We start from the raw sequence: 20,990 nt of genomic DNA, 5'->3' as shown, positions 1-20,990 counted from the left end.
CCCTCTTTAGGAGCAGAAAGCAAGTATTTTCTCTCTCCTTTTTAATAGGCTTCCAAATACTTGAAAAGCAACATCACTTGCTTCATCAGCTATCTCCTCTCTTGACTCAATGTGTGTAGTTCTAGTTTTGTATGCCATTGTCAGGAGTAAAGAATCAGAATCACACGTAAGTTCCAGTTCAGAAGATGTATTGCTCATGCCTATACACAAGAATCTAGCATTACATTGGCTCTAAATAAGAGTTAACAGAATTCAAAGGTGGGCTGGACATGGAGCATTTGTGGACACGTAACGACTCTAGGCTGAGTCCTCTTTTGACTCTACCCTCAAGCTCTGCCTCTTCTCCTCCTACAGCCATTAATGATCATCCCTGCAATATGTTGAAACTGTTTAAATTTGTCTAAATTAGGGATAGGCAACCTGCCATTTTCAACTCCATCAGCCACCAACTTAGCATTGATTCAGGCCTCTGGTAGATCTCACTGGTTTCTCAGCAGCCTGTTAGTTGGAAAAGAGAGCAACACAGGAGTGTCAAAATGGGTAGGAAAGTGTTATTTGAACATAGATGTCCCCACCCACTCTGGCCTGAAATATTTGTGTAGGCCATTTCCATTATGCATCTCCCAATAGATTATCTCCATAGAAACATGGTTTATAATTAAAAAAAAGAAACAATTTTTATCTCCAGGTTATAAAGTCTGATACTTCTCTGTGTCATTAATTTTGCAAATGCTTCGTTGGAGTACGATTATGCTGCCACTTTCATTGATGGAAAGATAAAGTGCTCAGCTATGTTTCAAAGGAGAGGAGGAAAAAAATGGATGGTTACCACAACAATACATTTAATGTAGGTTGCCAAAATTATTTTTTTGCTGAAGGCCAGGAGAGCACGAATACATCATTGGCTGTAATCAGGTCTGCTAATTATATTGGTGAGCTACGGTCTACACAGCACATTAATCACACTCCAATTCAAAACATTTATTCTGGCAGGGACTAATGGCAAAACCTCAAGCTTTTTGCCTTTACTGCTTATGGCAATGTTCGCTCTTTCTTTTAAACATATTGACCTACAGTACTTCTGGCCTACCAAACAAAATGCACCAGACAAGTATGATACTCCATATGATAAATGTCCTGGTTTGATAACTGTTTGGGATTGTAAAAACAGGGTATATGTTTCAAGCACTTAGTGGGTTACAATATATGAGCATTTACTGGAGAAACATAAATTTTGCAGGCCTATTTTTTTTTACCCCACACTACTTCCAATGTTGATTTTTTTAAAAAAAAAAAAACCTGGATTACTTAATGGCAAAGTATGCTTTGTTGCCTTAAAATGCCATACATTGTATCACTTTGTAAATGGGAATTGATTCGTTTGTTTACAATTTTTAAATAGTGCCATATTCCATATATGACTCAGAAATATCATGTAAAAACAAACAGCTGATTAGTAAAAAATTATCAGCCTAAATTAAACAATTCTTCCCCCTAGACTTGAGACACATGTTTGCTGCCAGCAAAAATTATATTTTTTGAATGAATGTGCCCTTTTGGCATTGCATGTAGGCATTGTGTGCGTGTATGAGTGTGTGTGTGTGTGTGTGTGTGTGTGTGTGTGTGTGTGTGTGTGTACGGACACACATAGTGTAATGTCTGAAATATTCCTTAAATCAAGAAGAGAATTCCAAGAAGATCAATGTATTCAATTTTCACAATATTTTGAAATACTTTTGGACATCCTTTTCTTTCAACACTATTCAGCCACAGGCCTCTGGCTATATAGATAGTATACAACATCTGCATTTCCGTATGGGATGCCAAAAATTCTTTCTTTGATGAGCTGAAGATAGAGGAGGGCTAAAAAAAATGAGGCATTTGTACTTCCTGTTCTTCCATACCAAGTTCAGAGAAGTTCTAAAGCTACTCTGAAACTATGTATTCAAAACACATATTGTCTGTTTTTTCTCAACAGTGTTCCAAAACCTATGACAAAAATAAAATCCTAAAAATGATCCCAGGATAGCCCTTAGTCTTATATATCATCCCATAGTGCTTTACAGTTCTCTCTGAATGGTTTGCCAATATCAGCATATTGCCCGCAACAATTTGGATCCTCATTTTACCAACCTCAGAAGGATGGAAGGCTGAGTCAACCTTGAGCCGGTCAGGATCAAACTCCTGGCAGTGGGCGTAGTAAGCCTGCAATACTGTTTTCTAACCACTGTGCCACCAGGGCTCCTTATCTGAATAGACAAGCATATAATTTATTTAAATAAATTATAAACATTTCCATTAATACAAGAGCATGGAAGCAGGAATAAAAATTTCAACAGAAAATCATTCTGGCAACAGTAAAGATTACTTTAAAATATAATGATAATTGTCTCTTAAGAAAATGGTAAGAAAAGCAAGACGCCTATGTGAAAATTGAATTGCTCCACAGTTACCTTAAAAGAGGAAATATTTCTGATTGGAGAGAAGATACCCACTGGGCATGAGGTATACGATGAAGAATTAAATACACGATGAAGACAGAGATGCTTTGTATGTGAACAGCAATTATTACCAATACAGATAAACCTAACCCATCTCAAAAACAGTGCAAGAAATAGTCTATATTTTATTTAATATCTTTTATCATCCAACTCTCCAAAAGGCTTACCATAAGAGAGGCATAAAATGGCACACAATAAGTAATAGCTATAGCAGAATAGGGATAGCAAAATAACTCTAAAGTAATCCTAGTCTGAATGACATTAACAGATTAACAAAATAAAAGAGTTGGAAGGGACCTTGGAGGTCTTCTAGTCCAACCCCCTGCACAAGCAGGAGACTCTGTTCCATTTCAGAAAAAAACACTATCCAGTCTCTTTTCAAAAGCATCCAGCAATGGAGCACCCACAACTTCTGAAGGCAAGCTATTCCATTGATTTATTGTTCCAAGTGTCAGGAAATTTCTCCATACTTCTAGGTTGCTTCTCTCCTCGGTTAATTTGCAACCATTGCTTCTTGTCTTGCCTTCTGGTGTTTTGGAGAATAGCTTGACCGCCTCTTCTTTGTGGCAGCCCCTCAAATATTGGACCACTGCTATCATGTCGCCCCCTAGTCCTTTTTTTCATTAGGGTAGACCTACCCAATTCCTGCAATGTTCTTCATATGTTTTAGCCTTCAGTCTCCTAATCATCTTTGTTTTTCTTCTCTGCACTCTCTCCAAAGTCTCAACATCTTTTTTTCTATTGTGGTGACCAAAACTGGATGCAGTATTCCAAGCATGGAAGGCCTTATAAAATGGTACTAAACTTCACATGATCTTGATTCTATCCCTCTGTTAATACAGCCTAGGACTGCACTGGCTTTTTTTGGTGGCTTAAAATCTTAAAACAGCCCATTCCAAGCTTGCCTCAGATAACAGGAGACACTTTTTGATGCAAGGCATAGCTAAAGCATGGGGTTTATTTCCATGGTTATAATTGATGGCTTCTAGGTTAGTCATTTTTAGGAAGGGGGTTTCACATATGAAAGGACAAGGTTATTAGTGGCTACTAGTCGTGATGTCTATACAGAGCAGTAGGAATTGTAAAGTTAGTTTACCTTGTTCCCCTGTTGCTTCAAAGTGCTTTGGAAAACCTACTGTTATTACTATTGTATTATTTCATTTGCATCCCGCCTTCACAGGAAATCACCAATAGTAATGCTCAGAGCATATTTTGTTATCCCACCCTGAATCACGCTTTCCAATTTCACCAAAGTTTAATTCTTTTATGTTTTTTCTCTTCCTGGTTGCCTTGTTTTAAGATTAGAGTTCTGAAATTATTTTATCTTTGTGACAAATTGAGGCGATCCATTTTTGTATTGTCGTTCTGTTTTGCATCTCTCCTTTGTTCTGCAGCCTTCCTGACTACTTGCGTTTTGTTATTTAAAAAGGGCTCAGAGAAAGATAGCAGTTTCTCACTGGATGTAACCAGGGCTTTTTTTCCTCATAGAACGCTCAGAACGGAGTTCCGGCACCTTTTTTGGATGGAACCTTGTAGGGTAGGCAAGGTGGGTTGTATGACATGTGTGAGTTCCGGCACCTTTTTCTTTTACAAAAAAAGCACTGGATGTAACTGAGAAATGAAAAGCCAGAGAAGTAATTATACAATGAAAGTCAGAATACTCAAAACAAACTTTAATGGTTTCATATGTAGGATGCGGTGGCTCAGTGGGTTAGGATGCTGAGCTTGTCGATCAGAAGGTCGGCAGTTTGCCGGGTCGAATCCCGAGTGCCGCATAACAGAGTGAGTGCCTGTTACTCGTCCCAGCTTCTGCCAACCTAGCAGTTCGAAAGCACGTAAAAATGCAAGTAGAAAAATAGGGACCACTACGGTGGGAAGGTAACAGCGTTCCATGCGCCTTTGGCGTCTAGTCATGCCGGCCACATGACCACGGAGACGTCCTCGGACAAGCGCTGGCTCTTCGGCTTTGAAACGGAGATGAGCACTGGCCCCTAGAGTTGGAAACGACTAGCACGCATATGCGGGGGAACCTTTACCTTTACCTTTATGTAGGATAAGAAAGTACAAACCTATTACTGGGGTGGGTCAAAAAAAGGAAAGATGGTGGCCACAGCCATACATGACAAAAGGGCAAGTCGTGGTTGCCATTTTGATGTTTCTAACATACACACACCCCTCCCTGCAGCTGCTCCTACTATCCCATCCAGTTTGTTACACTTACTCCCTCTTAGATTCTGTTTTATTTAGAAGCTGTTCTTTTCCATCAGATTAAATAGGAGAGGCTGGGAAAAAAACTGACTTCCTTTCTGGTTGTACCAAGGTAGATAGAGCGGGATTTCTGTAAACTTAAGAGAGCAGGGCAGTGTGTTCTCTTAATATACAAATAAACCTAAAATAATAGTAATAATAATATAATCATAAAACATCGGCTTTATGTCCCAAAAAAGCTATACATATACAGTAGGCACATACGAAATTAAAAGACAAAATACAGGTATTTCAAATACATTATTTAAAGAGAAGAATCATCAGAGGCAGCAAAAGTGAAGTTCTCTCTTTTTCCCCCCTCTAAACCAGGGGTAGGCAACCTTGGCTGTTTTTTTACTTGTGGACTTCAACTCCCAGAATTCCTCAGCCAGCCATGCTGAGGGGAAAGGGAGAGGTTTCCAAGCTGAGCCATGCTGGCTCAGGAATTCTGGGAGTTGAAGTCCCCGAGTCATAAATCGGCCTAGGCCAGGGGCAGGCAACCTTGGCTCTTTTATGACTCATGGACTTCAACTCCCAGAATTCCTCAGCCAGCCATGCTGAGGGGAAAGGGAGAGGTTTCCAAGCTGAGCCATGCTGGCTCAGGAATTCTGGGAGTTGAAGTCCACGAGTCATAAAAGAGCCAAGGTTGCCTACCCCTGCTCTAAACCATTGCACTTTCCCTTCCTTCATATGAGTTATTTTGGGAAACGAAAGTCTGGAAAATACATTTTGCCTTGCACAGTAAGACTCTAACTCTCCCTATCCGAATTGAATAGCTTTACCTTTTGCTGTTTCTTTTTCGAAGGGAAAACAATTTTGCATATCGAGAGTTATGAAAGAACCCTATTCAACAGATTCTACAGCTACAGCTGTGGCGGCAAACATCTGACAGTTTCCTGACATCGCTTGTTGGGTGATGGTTTCCAGATGTTGCGACTTATTGATGTTTTGATTAACTTCTAAGCAGCACGGTCTCTCTGTTTTGTTTGCTGCATCCAACTTCTTTTGCACATGAGTGTTATTGGAAGAGAGTGGGAAATGAAATTAGTCCTTGGCACCCAGCCAGGCATAGCTGAACTTTCCTGTTATCATCAGCATGTTCAGCTCTGCTACAGGATGTGCAGTCTGTGAGAAGGTTGGTTCAGAGATAAGGAGAATGTTACCAAAATGCTACTTTCAGTTTAAAGGAGCTGCAGGATAATTAGCTAATTCTGCCCGAGATGAAGCATCGAATGCTAAACTGTCCAGACAACAGGAAGCAGAGAAATCAGAAGAATAGCAGACATTTATGAAAAATTATTTTTAAAAAAACTTTTCCAAGACGGTATCAGCTACACCAGACATGTCAAACACAAGGCCCGGGGGCCAGATCTGGCCCGCGAAGTGGTTTCATGCGGCCCGCGAAGCCATCCTGGAAACAGTGAGGGAACGGCCCCCACTGCCTTGGCCCTGGCCCAGAGACCCTCCTTCTGCCAGAGACCCTCAGATCTGTCCCACTCCTGCCCAGGCCCCCATAGGCACCCTTGATGCGAATGATGTAGAGCTGGCCATGCCCACCCAGTAGGCAATATGCACTTTAGCCACGCCCACACAGTAGGCCACACCCACCCAGGCCACACCCACCCGGCCCCCTGAGGGCAAGCGCAATGCTGATGCGGCCCTCAATGAAATTGAGTTTGACACCCCTGAGCTACACTAAGCTCTGTTAAGAATGTTTGGTTTCATTGACTGCTAATGGCTGTAACTGTCTCTCAGGTACATGCACAACACGGTTATTGCTAATTCCCTTCAAAATCTGTGTGTTCCATGAACTCTTTTGCATTGTCAACAATGATTTTCCATGTGGTGGAGCGTGAGGTTCCTGTGGAGTTATGAGCAAATTTGAGGCTGGGATCAGAAATTTTGGAGGGGTTGCATATTTAGAGCAGAACCTGTTCTCATTCTATTGTCAGGGAACCAGATGCGCATGCATGTGGAAATTGAAATTTAATTATTGTTAAGCAAGTGGTGTGCTTATTTCTTTTTCCAGTGAAACTGCTGGTTGTGAGATCATTGTGGAAGGGAGCCACCTGGGTTTCTAGCTATAAAAATCTGTCTCTGCAAAAAGAGATGTTAACTATCCTGAGTGGCCACATGTCCCTGCCCCTTCTTATATATGGATTTTTATGTTGTTACGTCTAAGCTACTTGGAAGCCTCAGAAATAAAACAGTTGATAAACCACTGTAATGATAGACAAGCAAATAAATGAATAAATCCTCCCACTCAATTGAGCAAGGGCTTTTCAAAAGATAGTTGCAGCACAAAGTAAAATTGTGGATGTTTGAAAGTAGGGGTTTTAAAGCCAATCCAGCTTTTGTCGCTCAAGTAAGCTTTAACTTGAATGGCATTAATAGCTGTCATGAAATGCTAGAGAAGTATCTGGGAGAGAATATGAAAAGTACAATTTTGTAATCACAATGAGGATTTTTTTCCCCCCAATGCCAATAATTTTGGAGTAGTGATTTTCATCAGGGCTTCTGCAAAAGTGAGCTGGAATGGGGGTTTGTACATAGCAAGTACCTCTGTCAGTATAGAAATTTGTTCGTAACAAATATTGATAGTAAAATGATAGTAAATTATAGTAAAATGATGATCACAATGCCACAATACAGGTTCCCTTTGTTTATATTTGCATCATAATATTGCAAGCACAATTGTTCTTACTCTGAAATTTTACATCATTGTGGCAAAAAGAACCCCTTGCAAATTTAATTATTTCTTAATAGATAGCAGGTTGATTAATCATATCAATGGAAGTATGACTTCCTTTTTCATCTTACGTGATAATGTTTGTGTTTAAGTGCATACAATAATCAAGCTATCTAAACTGACTTTTAACCCATGAAAGGACTGAGCCTTATTACAAAAAAATCTAGATCAAGCAATCTTCTATCTCTGCAATGATCTGAAGTACATGAAGGCAATATCCAAAATTGAATTTTCTTTACAAAATTTCCATTGAATGGCTCTTGAATTACACTCTGCATCTAATTTATACTATAAAGATAAAGGTTTCCCCTATCCAGTACTGTCCAACTCTAGTGGGTCGTGCTCATTCTCTGTTTCGTAGCCAAGGCAGCCAACATTGTCCAAAGACATTTCTATGGTCATGTGGCCAGTATGGCTATGCACCAAGGAACATAGAATGCTGTTACCTTCCCACCAAAGTGGTACCTATTTATCTACTTGCATTTGCATGTTTTCGAGCTGCTAGGTGGGCAGAAGCTGGGGCAAGTAACAGGAGTTCACCTGTCATGCAGCCCTTGGCTTTCAAACCCAGGGCATCAGCTTTCCAACTGACAAGCTCAGTTTCTTTAACCCCTAGGCCAGGGGTCTCCAACCCCTGGTCCATGGACCAGTACCGGGCCACGGTATGCCAGCAACTGGTCCGCACGAACAAGGAAAGCTCCAGCCACAGGATGCAAGCAGCACACAAAACCATGTGCCCTCCGGTCCTTGGAAAAACATGTATCCAGGTAACCACTGCCTGGTGCCCAAAAGGTTATGGACTTCTGCCCTAGGCCATCATGCCCCCAATTTATACTATACAACCTCTTTAAGTCTAATTATATTTTTAAATGCTTAACTAAATTTGAAACTGGACTGAGAAAACGTAGCACATTATGTATATATTTTGAAGATCACAACTGCTGTATAGAAGCAAGGAGTGAGGAATTTAGAAAGGGGAATTCATCCATTAAGTGAACAATGAACATATTTCTGATTTTAAAAAAGACATACTGGAAAATAATTGTTCCTGTAATGGATGTCTTCCAGATCTGAAAAACAATGGGTTTTTTTAAAGTACATTGTGAGAACAATTGCATAAGGCTTGCTATGATAGTAACTTCCTATATATACCTGGGAGGATTAATATGCAATGCAATAAATGGAAACCACATTGTTTTCTTTATGTATTTAGTTTGAATAGTGCCAAATCTCTGATAATTTGATTTTATTAATAGTTTATTTCAATAGTACATTTTTCAGGTTTTCTCCCCCCCCCCCATAAATCTGGCCAAAATCTGGGGCAAATTTCTAGCAAAATATTTAGAAGAATTAGCAATTAAATTATTGTTCTGAATTCCCCAGTCTTGTGTGGTTAAACATTTCTAGAGTAGTTTTGTGAGCTGGGGATTATAGAAATTTGAGCCTATGCTCCAGAATGAAGGAATCTTTTCTAGAATATTTGCAGAGAATTTGAATTGTATAAAAATGAGAAATTCTTTACAGTTCAGCCAAAATGTCTAAAGGTAGCATAGACATTTAAAGACTGTGATGCCATATCATGTGAAGTTCAGTTAATCCTTGTGCTTATTCCTGGCAAGTGTGTGTGCAATTAAACAGAAACTGACCACTCATCTACATATAAGTTATAGTCTAGATCAGCATTTCTCAACCTTGATGACTTTAAGATGCATGGACTTCAGCTCCCAGAATTCCCCAGCCAGCAGGCTATTTGGGGTATACAGGGAGTTGAGGTCCACACATCTTACAAGTTGAGAAGATAGAAAAACGTGGATCTAGATTCTTTTTAATCTCATGATTAATAACTGAGTTATGATCAAATGACTTGCTTATAAAACTTGTGGAAGTTAACTTAGCATATCTATTGTAGCCAAAATGCAAAATAATGCCCAATGACAAACTTAGCTTTTGCTCAACTGATTTATCACACAGGTAAAAAAAAACTCATTCTATCTCCTGTTCATACATATACAGTAAGTGTGTGATTTCATTTGAAAAAGTTCAGAGAAAGGATTTGAGGGATGGGTGCATTTCAAGCTGTGCCAACAGCAGTAATTCAAGGAGGATGACATCAGAAATCATTGGCACAAAAGTTCTCTCTTTGTGATCCATTTCATGTCGAAGATCTGCTTCATTATTTGCATTACTGTCCTTTCTAATCAACTAAGTCAGTGTTTCTCGACCTTGGAAACTTGAAGATGTGTAGACTTCAATTTTCAGAATTCCCCAGCAAGTCATGCTGGCTGGGGAATTCTGGGAATTGAAGTTCCCAAGGTTGAGAGACACTGATTGCCAAGGTTGTGAAAGATGAAACCCATCAAAAGAACTTCAAGGCAAAAATTCTTGCTTAAAGAACATTTTATTCAGGAAACAAAGTATCAGCACTACATAGTTGAACCCAAAAACTAAATTCCCTTCCCCCGGATACAAAGTAACAAAGTGCAATTCCCACCCCCAATAAGCTGTCATAAATCATATTCTCCAATTAGCCTAAAACACAGGCTTTCTCCCCAGCTCCTCAGCCTGCCAAAACGTTATCAGTTCGTTCTTGGATTCCCACAAAGCAGAGTTATTTTTATGGCTAGCTGAGCTCAAGCTTTCACCCCAAACCCTCCCCCGCCACACACACACACACACACACACACACACACACACACACTTCAGCACCTGATTTCTAAATAGTAGAAAAAGCATGTTAAAAGAAAAGAGAAAATGGCTGCAATTTTCATCAGTTGTCAGAGAGGGAACATCCAATATAGGTTGAGGAGTATTGCACAGGATCCATTTACTTGAAGTCTAGATAATTGATAGTGAAAGTGATCTTCTCACTAAATGCAGTTCATATCCCATCGGAGGAATTCTGGCAGTTGAAGTCTTCTAATTGCTACTGTTGAGAAACATAGCCTTAAAGTTATTCACCTGGTTTGGAGAACAGTGCAGTTCAGAATATTACAAGAAGTTTGTCTTTGGCCTTTGAAGCTTTCAGCAAGATAGGCATGGGACATCTTGGATAAATTCCTGCAGGAGATGACCAAATTGAGACTAAGGGAAGGGTGAAAGGAGTCATAAGTCATGAGTCTCTGCGCACCTGCATGAGATCTATGTCCAGCCCACCTTGAATGCTTCGCTTATCTCCTGCACATTTCCCTTGACTGCTAGTTGGTCAGATTCTTATAGAGAGCTTAAGCTTGCAATAAATCTTTATCCCCATTTGAACTGCTTGAATCTCCCGATTTCCTCAGTGCTTGACAGTACCCTTCAGTATCTTATCACTTTTTAATCCAGTTTCAAATCATCCAAGCAAGGGACATCTCACGTCTATTCTTGATATCCTATCAACACCATTTGATGAAGACGAAAAGCAGGATATGTATTGCTATCTTTACCACCATCCCTACTGCAGTATTCACATGGTGATACAGTCTTCATCACTGGGTCTTTTTCCGCCATTTTGTTTGCATTTCTCTTAATGATTTTTCAGGTGAGAGATTCATCCATAAGCATCTTTACCTGCCTTCCTCCCTTGCTTGCAAAAGACGATGAAAGAAGTTTGAGTCAAAGGACAGGTTGACATATCTTTCATTGAAGGGGTGGAAAGAACTCGTTTCTTTCCAAAAACTGACGAGGGCTATGCTTGCAGGGATTGTTAAGGCTTGGAGTTTGATAATAATTGGAGAGAGACTTGTTAAACGTTATAGTTTAAATTAAGAATCAGAGAGCCCATCATCCCCAAGAGAATAAAATAAACTATACTTCACCTTGTTTTAGTTGGGCTGTTTTGTTTTGCTTATAACGTTCCCGTGGCTATCATAACAGCAGTTTCTTGTAAGTCTCTTATTAAAGTTATAATGCAATAATATTATGACGTCACTTTTATATCCTTCAAATTGATTAGGTCTAAACTAAAGCCAGAAGTTTTTGCTCTTTGTAGCCTGGTCACTTTTTAAAGAGGCCTCCTAAAGCAATGGAGCATTGCATGTTTCCTCTTTTTGTATATGACTGGCCTGCTTATTGAACTTAGTTTACGGCACCTTACTCTGATTAGCCTGGTGGGTGGTGATGAATGCATTTTATTGAGCTTACATAGAAAGATCACTCAAGCACTGACTTTTAATAACCAACAGCTGGATGAAATTCTCCGTATAGATCAGGGGTCTCAAACTGCCAGCCCATGGGCCACACACGTCATCTGGAAGCCATGCCCACCCCATTGCCGGCAATGGCAAAACCGTCCCGATACGTTGTGTGACGTCACTTGACGTCGCAAGTTTGACATGTCTGATATAGATGGAGTGGTTCTGTTTGACTTTTGTGTTAAGACAAAATTGGAAAGGAATAGTGATTCCATCCAGAATTTCCTTAAATTAGCCTAGTAATATTACTAAAATTTGAAATCAGTTAAAGAAGAATTGTTGCTATGGTAATTAGTATTAATTTTAGTTTATAGTGTGCTTAGTTATAGAAACATCTTAAAACTGCTGCTAAATTACTATTAGTGATTATTTAATAGAAAAAATATTCATGAAATGCTCTACCACTCACTTTACTTTATTGATCTGGGCAAGGCTTCAGACTTGCAGAATCCTACTTCATTTTTAATTAGCAACTTAAGATTGGTCAGCTGAAACCAAAGTATAATGTCTCTTATGGCAGGGGTTCCCCAACCTCCAGTCCATGGACCAGTACAGGGCCATGGCATGCCAGCAACCAGTCCGCACAAACAAGCAAAGCCCTATCTGTTGGATGTAGGCAGCACACAAAACCATGCACTCTCTGGTCCACAGAAAAACCTCTCTCTACGGAACCGGTCCCTGGTGCCCAAAGGTTTGGGGACCTCTGTCTTATGGGACAGACACATTCTAAGAATTAAGTTATAGGAATTTATGGCAAGTAACTAGAACAAATATCCAAGGCCTTAAAATCTTAGAACGTAACTTAGAAAATCCCAGGTTAGAAATGCTATTGGTAGATTTTTCTCAAGCATTGGTTTTCTGCAGCATACCCTATGGGATAAATAATAGATCTACTGTCTAGATCTGATCTGCCTTACATTGATCCTCATTTTAAACATCTATGTATAAATAACTATGTATAAATAACTTGCCAAAAACTTTAGAGTTCTGCCTTCCTTCCTTCTCATTATTAAGCATAAAGCCTCTTGTTGCGGGTGAAGAAAACCAAGATCACGGCATCCAGCCCTCTCAATTCCTGGCAAATAGATGGGGAAGAAATGGAGGTAGTGACAGATTTTATTTTCCTGGGTTTCAAGATCACCGCAGACAGGGGACTGCAGCCAAGAAATTAAAAGACGCTTGCTCCTGGGGAGGAAAACCATGGCAAATCTAGACAGCACACTAAAAAGCAGAGACATCACCCTGCCAACAAAAGTGCATATAGTCAAGGATATGGTCTTCCCAGTTACAATGTATGGCTGTGAAAGTTGGACCATAAGAAAGGCTGAGCGTCAAAGAATTGAGGCCTTTGAACTCTGGTGCTGGAGAAGACTCCTGCAAGTCCCTTGGACTGGAAGGCGATCAAACCGGTCAGTCCTAGAGGAGATCAACCCTGACTGCTCTTTAGAAGGCCAGATCCTGAAGCTAAAACTCAAATACTTTGGCCACCTAATGAGAAGGAAGGACTCACTGGAGAAGAGCCTCATGCTGGGAAAGGTTGAGGGCAAAAAAGAAGGGGATGACAGAGAATGAGGTGGCTGGTGTGGTGATGGTGATGGACAGGAAGACCTGGAGGAACGTCATCCATGGGGTCGGGATGGGTCGGACATGACTTCACAACTAACAACAACAACTGTGTCCATAGAGTGGAGAAATAATTCTTTCTTTCTAAGCACCTTGATCATTTTGGTTTATTTTATCTTGTTATGATCAGATCAATCTGATATTAATTATTTGACCATACCAAAATACAATTAGTGCTCAATTTACAACTAATCACTTAACAGCTGTTTGAAGTTACCACAGAGCTCCCCATTACAAGCCATATTCAGAGTTGCAATGGCTGAACATATCCACGGTCACAAGACTGTGTTTTCGGTGCTTTGCAACTGGCCCACTATTGTGACTTTTTTTTTTGGACAGTTTCTAGTGTTCACTTCTTGCTTCCAGCAAAAAAAGTCCATTGAGGAAAAATAGATTTGCTTAATAACCGCCTCATTCACTTAACAGCTGCAGGATTGACTTAATAGCCATCATAAAAACCAGTCACAATGTCAAATCAGGTCATGTGATGCTTCCACCTATGATAATAATGACTTATGACCACAATTACAGGCTCAATTATAGTTTTATTTTATTTTTTATTTATTTTAATCCCATTTATATCCCGCCCTTCTCCGAAGACTCAGGGCAGCTTACAATTTAAAGCACAAATCAATGTGCTTAGCAATAGCCTTCATTCTATGTATATGCCTGCTTATTATTAAGGCTTTTCCCCCCACACACAAGCGGCATTATTACAAAGTCAGCTTAATTGCCCCCAACAATCTGGGTCCTCATTTTACCTACCTCGGAAGGATGGAAGGCTGAGTCAACCTTGAGCCTGGTGGGATGCGAACCTGCACTAATTGCAGGCAGCTGGTGTTACTTAAGGAGGCATTAGCCCACTGCTAATGTTGTAAGTCAAAGACAAGATATCAGTGTTTCAATATCTCAGGGGTTGCCACAAAGAAGAGGGAACCAAGCCATAGAATAGAATTCTATTCTATAGAATAGAATAGAATAGAATAGAATAGAATAGAATAGAATAGAATAGAATAGAATAGAATAGAATAGAATAGAATAGAATAGAATAGAATAGAATAGAATAGAATAGAATAGGAGCTGGAATGGACCTTGGGGGTCTTTTAGTCCAGCCCCCTGCTCATGCAGGAGAACCTATACCATCTCAGACAAGTGATTGTCTAGCCTCTTTTTAAAACTCTCTAGTGCCCCCACGATTTCTGAAGGCAAAGCTGTTCCACTGGTTAATTGTCCTCACTGTCAGGAAGTTTCTCCTTAATTCCAGGTTGTTTTTCTCTTTGATCAGTTTCCAGCCATTGTTTCTTGTCCTGCCCTCTGTGCTTGGTGAATAATGTAACCCTCTCTTTTTTGTGGCAGCCCCTCAAATATTGAAATACTGCTATCATGTCTCCCCTATTTCTTCTTTTCTTTAGACTAGCCAAACCCAAGTCCTGCAGCCGTTCTTTGTATGTTTTAGTCTCCAGGCCTTTGATCATCTTAGTTGCTCTTCTCTGAATTTTTTCCAAACTCTCAACATCTTTTTTGTGACATGGTGACCAAAACTGGCTGCAGTATTCCAGGTGTGGCCTCACTAGGGTTTTATAAAGCGGTATTAATACTTCACGTGATCTTGATTCTATGCCTCTGTTTATACAACCCAGGATTGTATTAGCTGTTTTGGCTGCTGCTGCACACTGCTGGCTAATGGTTAAGTGATTGTCCACTAGGACTCCAAGGTCCCTCTCACAGTTGCTGTTTTTAAGCCAGGTCTTGCCCAATCTGTACTTGTACCTTTGATTTTTCCTGCCTAAATGTAAAACTTTGCTTTTCTCCACATTGAAACTCATTTTGTTGGATAGGGCAAACTTGTTCAATTTTGTCAAGATCTTTTTGGATCCCGAGTTTGTCTTCTGGGGTGTTGGCTACTCCTGCCAGTTTGGTGTCATCTGCAAATTTGATGAGTTCCCCTTCAATTCCCTCATCTAAGTCATTGATGAAGTTTTTGAAGAGACTGGGCCTAAGACAGATCCTTGTGGTACCCCACTGCTTACTACTCTCCATGTGGATGTAGTGCCATTGAGGACTACTCATTGAGTATGGTTTTCCAGCCGGCTACAGATCCATCTGGTGGTGATGTTGTCTATTCCACCTTTTCCTAGCTTACCAAAGAATAGGTTGTGGTCTACTTTATCAAATGCCTTACTGAAGACTAAGTATACCACATCCACAGTATTTCGCTGGTCTATTAGTTTCGTCACTTTGTCGAAGAGTGAAATAAAATTGGTTTGGCATGATCTGTTTATAACAAACCCACGTTGGCTACTAGTTATAACATTGTTTGCTTCTAGTTTTTCGCAGATCTGTTTTCTAGGATCTTCCGTGGTACTGATTGGTCTGTAGTTTCCTGTGTCCGTTTTTCTATTCTATTCTATTCTATTCTATTCTATTCTATTCTATTCTATTCTATTCTATTCTATTCTATTCTATTCTAGTGTTTGTATAATGTATTTAATATTCATAATTGTTCTTGATATTTTAGAATAATTCATTTTTTTTTCTTTTTTATTCTAATTAATTGTGATTTTTCTTGTTTTATTTGCTGATCTATGACCAAATAAAAGTTGATTGATTGACTGATATCTGAAGTGAGATTTCAACCAATACTGTGGCAGATTTTAACCATCCAGTTATGAAAGTTTTAACAACTGATTGTAAGGTTGGCCAATTATCAATTATTATTGTAAGGTTGGCCATAATTGTTTAACACTGGATTCAAAAGAAATGAAGATTTGCCTAAAATAAGGATAGGTTGATGGGAGCTTCTAAACAGCAGACAGTAGTTATTAAGCAGTCATATTCAAATTAAAATGCACTAAAGATTCATTAATTTCTCCACCTTATCTCTTTCTTACTATTAAACTGATACATAACATTGTTTTTTTTCCATGTGCCATCTGTTATACAATCCTGCATTTGTTTTCCTACAGTTGCACCATGCGCTTGAGAAAACACGCCCACAGCAGATTTAGTGTTGCACAGCAGTGTTGTGTTTGCACTCCCACACACTCCAAAAACCCTTTTTGGAAATCAGATCTGAAACTCTGAAGAGCCCTAGAGGATGGCACTCCTTGTAGAGAAATGAGTCCTGCTTGGTTAAAAGGGTTAGCTAGAGTTAATTTCCACCTGGCCTTCACATATACAGTACTCAACAGTGGGAACCATTTGTTAATTCTCAAACTATCCCAGGGTTGTTTTCAAGTGGAAGCGGTAGGAGTAGAACAATTTGTTGTCATCCCAGAAGATTATATTAAAGAAGCTAAAATGTTATTATTCTGAACGTCAGTTGTCAGTCAAGGGAACGATATTTTAGCTTCCTTAACATCATCTTACTGCTAAGTTTGTAAGCCGCCCTGAGTCTTCGGAGAAGGGCGGGATATAAATGGAATTAAATAAAATAAAAATAAATAAAATCTTCTGGATGATGTAAAATATGAGGCAATTCGGATTGCACTGTAAGTACTGAGTAAGTACTGAGTCAGATCGGCCAGTAAGAAACATTAAAAACAACTGTTTGGTTTCCTTGTCGGGTGGGGGCATCATGTCTGGAACCATTCACCCTCTCAGGGGTTTGCAATGTCAGTAGTCTTAAATTGTCTCTGTAGGGTGGATTTCAGGAAATGAATGAGGTGCCAGAATTATGCTGTGTGGAGAATAGATAATTATTAGTGTCTAGAATTAGAGCAGTAGAGAGTTATAAAAGCAGAAAAGTGGCTTTAAATAGACTTCCCACAGCAGAGGCATCACTCAAATAAGTTTAATTTCAGATAGCAGGGAATGGCCTGCACGTAGGAATAAAGTGATTGTGGGTAAATACTTTTTTGCCTGCTTCCTGTGATGTCTGTCAGCTTTAAGATCTGTCTTACTCAGACGTTGATAGTATCTTGAACGAGTACAGTTGCCACATCCTATCTTCAAGGAATGGATTCACGGGCCAAGAAAATTCCTTCCATACTTGAAGAGGGTGTGTGAGATTGGAACAGGAGGCAAATTTTGGGGTAGGGAAAAGTGGTAGTAAATAAGGTGAATATCTAGTTGTGTAAGCCATAGGCCATTTTATCTATTGCTTCATGCTCTGAAAAAAAGTCAAAAGTTTTATCTGATGTATAGATAAAAACATCTATAGAAGTTCATTTCATAAAAGCAGATGGGAGGTGTGTGGAATGGAAATATCCAACTTCTTTGTCTAATATCAACACATTCTTTTCGTTCTCTACCTACGTACCTACCTTCCTAGCTTATAATAGGAAAATTACTCCCATGCATTTATTTGTAGTATTTTCAATTACCGTAATCTTACTGAGGAGAGTTGTCCTGCAGCCCTAAACTGTTTACTTGGCAATAAAAGCTAAGTCATTGAAAAGCATTTAGTATTTAGTAAATTTAAGGCTTCAACGTCATTAGCTGCAATGCATCTTACAGCACATCTGTATGTTGCTTAGATAGCAATACTGTGTTTTCTTTGTAGAAGATTTAAATTTATTGGAGTCGGTCTTCCTGTAAACACATGTAAACATTCTGAAAGGAAATTGCCAAGATTATTCTATGCTGAGGCTGATAATTAACTATCTGGGAGCTGCTTGCAGGCCCTATTTTTTTTTAAGCTCCTGAAGTACACTGACTTTCATAAGAAAAACAGATGTGATGAGCCTGGATTATACAGATAATCCTCAACTTACAACAGTTTGTTTAGTGACCATTCTAAGTTGCAACAGCATTGAAAAAAGTGACTTATGACCGTTTTCACAATTACAACCTTTGCGGCATCCCCATGGTCACACGATCAAAATTTGGCAACTGGCATGTATTTATGACGGTTGCAGTGTCCTGGAGTTATATAATCGCCTTCTGCACCCTTTTGACAAGCGAAGTCGGGGGGGGGGGTTTCCAAATGCACTGAGCAACTGTGTTACTAACTTAACACAGTTGCCATGATTCACTTCACAACTGTGGCAAGAAAAATCGTAAAATTGGGCAAAATTAACAAATGTTTTGCATAGCGACAGAAATGTTGGGCTCAATTGTGGTCGTACATTGAGAACTAACCGTATATCCAACCCTTTAAAAACACTTATTTGTAATCTGTTGATTTAACGTTTAATGGGCAAAAACCTTGATCGTGATCCTCTGGTGGCATTATTTTATTCTGTCTGTCTGTGTATCTGTCCATTTATCTTTCATTTCTCTGCCTGCCTGCCTCTATCTATCTATCTGTCTATCTATATATTACCATCTATTATATCTATCTATCTATCTATCTTCTATTTGTATGTATGTATCTATCTATCTATCTACCTATCTATTACCATCTATTATTTATTTCTATCTATCTGTCTGTCTATTTATCTATCTATCTATCTATTTTTATCTATCTATCTTTATCTCTTCTAGTTCTATCTATCTATCTATCTATCTGTAGTTGTTGTTGTTGTTAGTTGCAAAATCATGTCCGACCCATCGCTACCCCATGGACAACATTCCTCCAGGCCTTCCTGTCCTCTATCGTCTTCTGGAGTCCATGCCTACTGCTTCAGTGACTCCATCCAGCCACCTCATTTTCTGTCGTCCCGTTCTTCTCTTACCCTCAATCTTTCCCAGCATGAGGCTCTTCTCCACTGAGTCCTTCCTTCTCATTCGATGGCCAAAGTGTTTGAGTTTCAACTTCAGGATCTGGCCTTCTAAAGAGCAGTCAGGGTTGATCTCCTCTAGGACTGACCGGTTTGAATGCCTTGCAGTCCAAGGGACTCGCAGGAGTCTTCTCCAGCACCAGAGTTCTAAGGCCTCCATTCTTTGGCACTCAGCCTTTCTTAAGGGTAATCTATCTATTACCATCTATTATTTATATCTATCTATCTATCTATCTATCTATCTATCTATCTATCTATCTATCTATCTATCTACCTACCTACCTACCTATCTATCTCTCTTCTATTTCTATCTATCTATATCTATCTATCTATCTATTCTGTTTTCTATAGATGGCACTTTTTGAGGGGAAAAAAAGGCATAGCTGAGCCCTAGTTTAAAGCAGGTTTGGGCAACTTTTGTGAACCTGGCCTCTGCATTATGGTGTCTCAGATTCCTAAGAATCTGAGAACATATCACTGAAAAACACCTTAAGTGTTCTTAGGGCTCAGATTCCTAAGAATCTGAGAGCTTTTCCAGCCTTCGTCCTGAGATCGCTGCCACGATGTTGATGCCTAAAAAAAATCACATTGCAATCTATGAACTCCTTTTTAAGGAGGGTGTGATGGTAGCCAAGAAGGATGTCCACATGCCTAAGCATCCAGAACTAGCCGACAAAAATGTGCCCAACCTCCATGTCATGAAAGCAATGCAGTCCCTGAAATCTCGTGGCTATGTGAAGGAACAGTTTGCCTGGAGGCATTTTTACTGGTATTTGACCAATGAGGGCATCCAGTACCTGCGAGATTATCTCCACCTACCACCTGAAATCGTGCCTGCCACTTTGCGCCGCAGCCGTCATGAAACAGGCAGACCCAGGCCCAAAGGTTTAGAGGGTGAACGTCCTGCTCGTCTTACACGAGGAGAAGCTGATAGGGATACCTATAGAAGAAGTGCAGCTCCTCCTGGTTCAGACAAAAAGGCAGAAGCTGGTGCTGGATCAGCTACTGAATTTCAATTTAGAGGTGGATTTGGATGTGGGCGTGGTCAACCCCCTCAGTAGAAACCTAAGAATCTGAGAACCTAAGAACACTTAAGGTTTTCCTAAGTGATATGTTACAGCTATAATGGAAAGAGGGCAACATTTCACTCCATTCTTTCCGTCTGGGAAAATATTATGGTGGCTAAAGAGCTGGTGTCTTTGGAGCCAGAACATTCCCATTCCCACCACCACCATTACATTTTGAAGCTAAAAATTGCTTCATCTAAATTTTGGGATGTGGGAAAAATACAAGTGACAAGAAGGAAAGCATAGCTGATTATTTAGGTCTTGTTTTACTTTCCCAAAATATTTGAGACCTGGTAATGGAAATTGAGAATCCAAAGAACTCTATGTTTAGATAAAGGTCAACAGGAGAAGCAGGAAAAAAATGTTAACTAATCTAGCCATTCCTGTTTTAAATCTGTTTGTTCCCTACAGCATTTTTCCTCTCTGCCACATAGTGAAGTTACAAATTTAAATCAGAGCTTTAAATCAAATACAATTAGCAAGTGGGAGACGTTCACTGCTTGGAAAAAAAATATTTGTTTATTGTCCCATAAACAGCTGATTATGTCTAAAAAAATGCATATTTTGGAACTTCCATGAAATGACATCTCAATAGTCTTTGGAGGAAATGAACTGTTGCTCTCTAAAGTTCAGCAAAACTAGACTGCTGTACATTTTAAAGGGAATATTGGACTTTCCAAGTGAAACTATTCTTCCTGAACTATATTTTTAGATCAAGAAATGGAGTTCAACCTTATTTTCAGATAAAGAAATGCATCCGTCCCATTTCCTTCATCAAGTGATTCATAATCCTTCATCACTGGAGGTTTTTAAGAAGAGACTGGACAGCCATGTGTCTGAAATGGCATAGGGCAGACATGTCAAACACAAGACCCGGGGGCCAGATCCGGCCCGCGAAGTGGTTTCATGTGGCCCGCGAAGCCATCCTGGAAACAGTGAGGGAACGGCCCCCACTGCCTTGGCCCTGG

The 20,990-nt window shown here is 39.7% G+C and overlaps 2 protein-coding genes across 2 annotated transcripts in view; both read left to right on the top strand.

Annotated features, from left to right (window-relative positions):
• The window catches only part of DLC1 (DLC1 Rho GTPase activating protein), a gene marked incomplete at its 5' end in the record, with an annotated part of 304,905 nt that overhangs the window by 151,663 nt on the left and 132,252 nt on the right, over positions 1-20,990 (top strand). The gene's annotated exons all lie outside the window — the stretch shown is intronic.
• LOC310643161 (small ribosomal subunit protein eS10-like) lies at positions 19,491-20,016 on the top strand (the record flags this gene model as incomplete). The annotated part of the gene is made up of 1 exon (XM_083367266.1): positions 19,491-20,016. The coding sequence occupies exon 1, from the start codon at positions 19,519-19,521 to the stop codon at positions 20,014-20,016; it is 498 nt and encodes a 165-aa protein (XP_083223392.1). The 5' UTR covers positions 19,491-19,518.

This window comes from Vipera ursinii (genome assembly GCF_947247035.1).
Source record: "Vipera ursinii genome assembly, chromosome: 7".
In the NCBI taxonomy this organism is placed as follows: domain Eukaryota; kingdom Metazoa; phylum Chordata; class Lepidosauria; order Squamata; family Viperidae; genus Vipera; species Vipera ursinii.
This window is presented reverse-complemented; position numbering and strand designations above follow the sequence as displayed.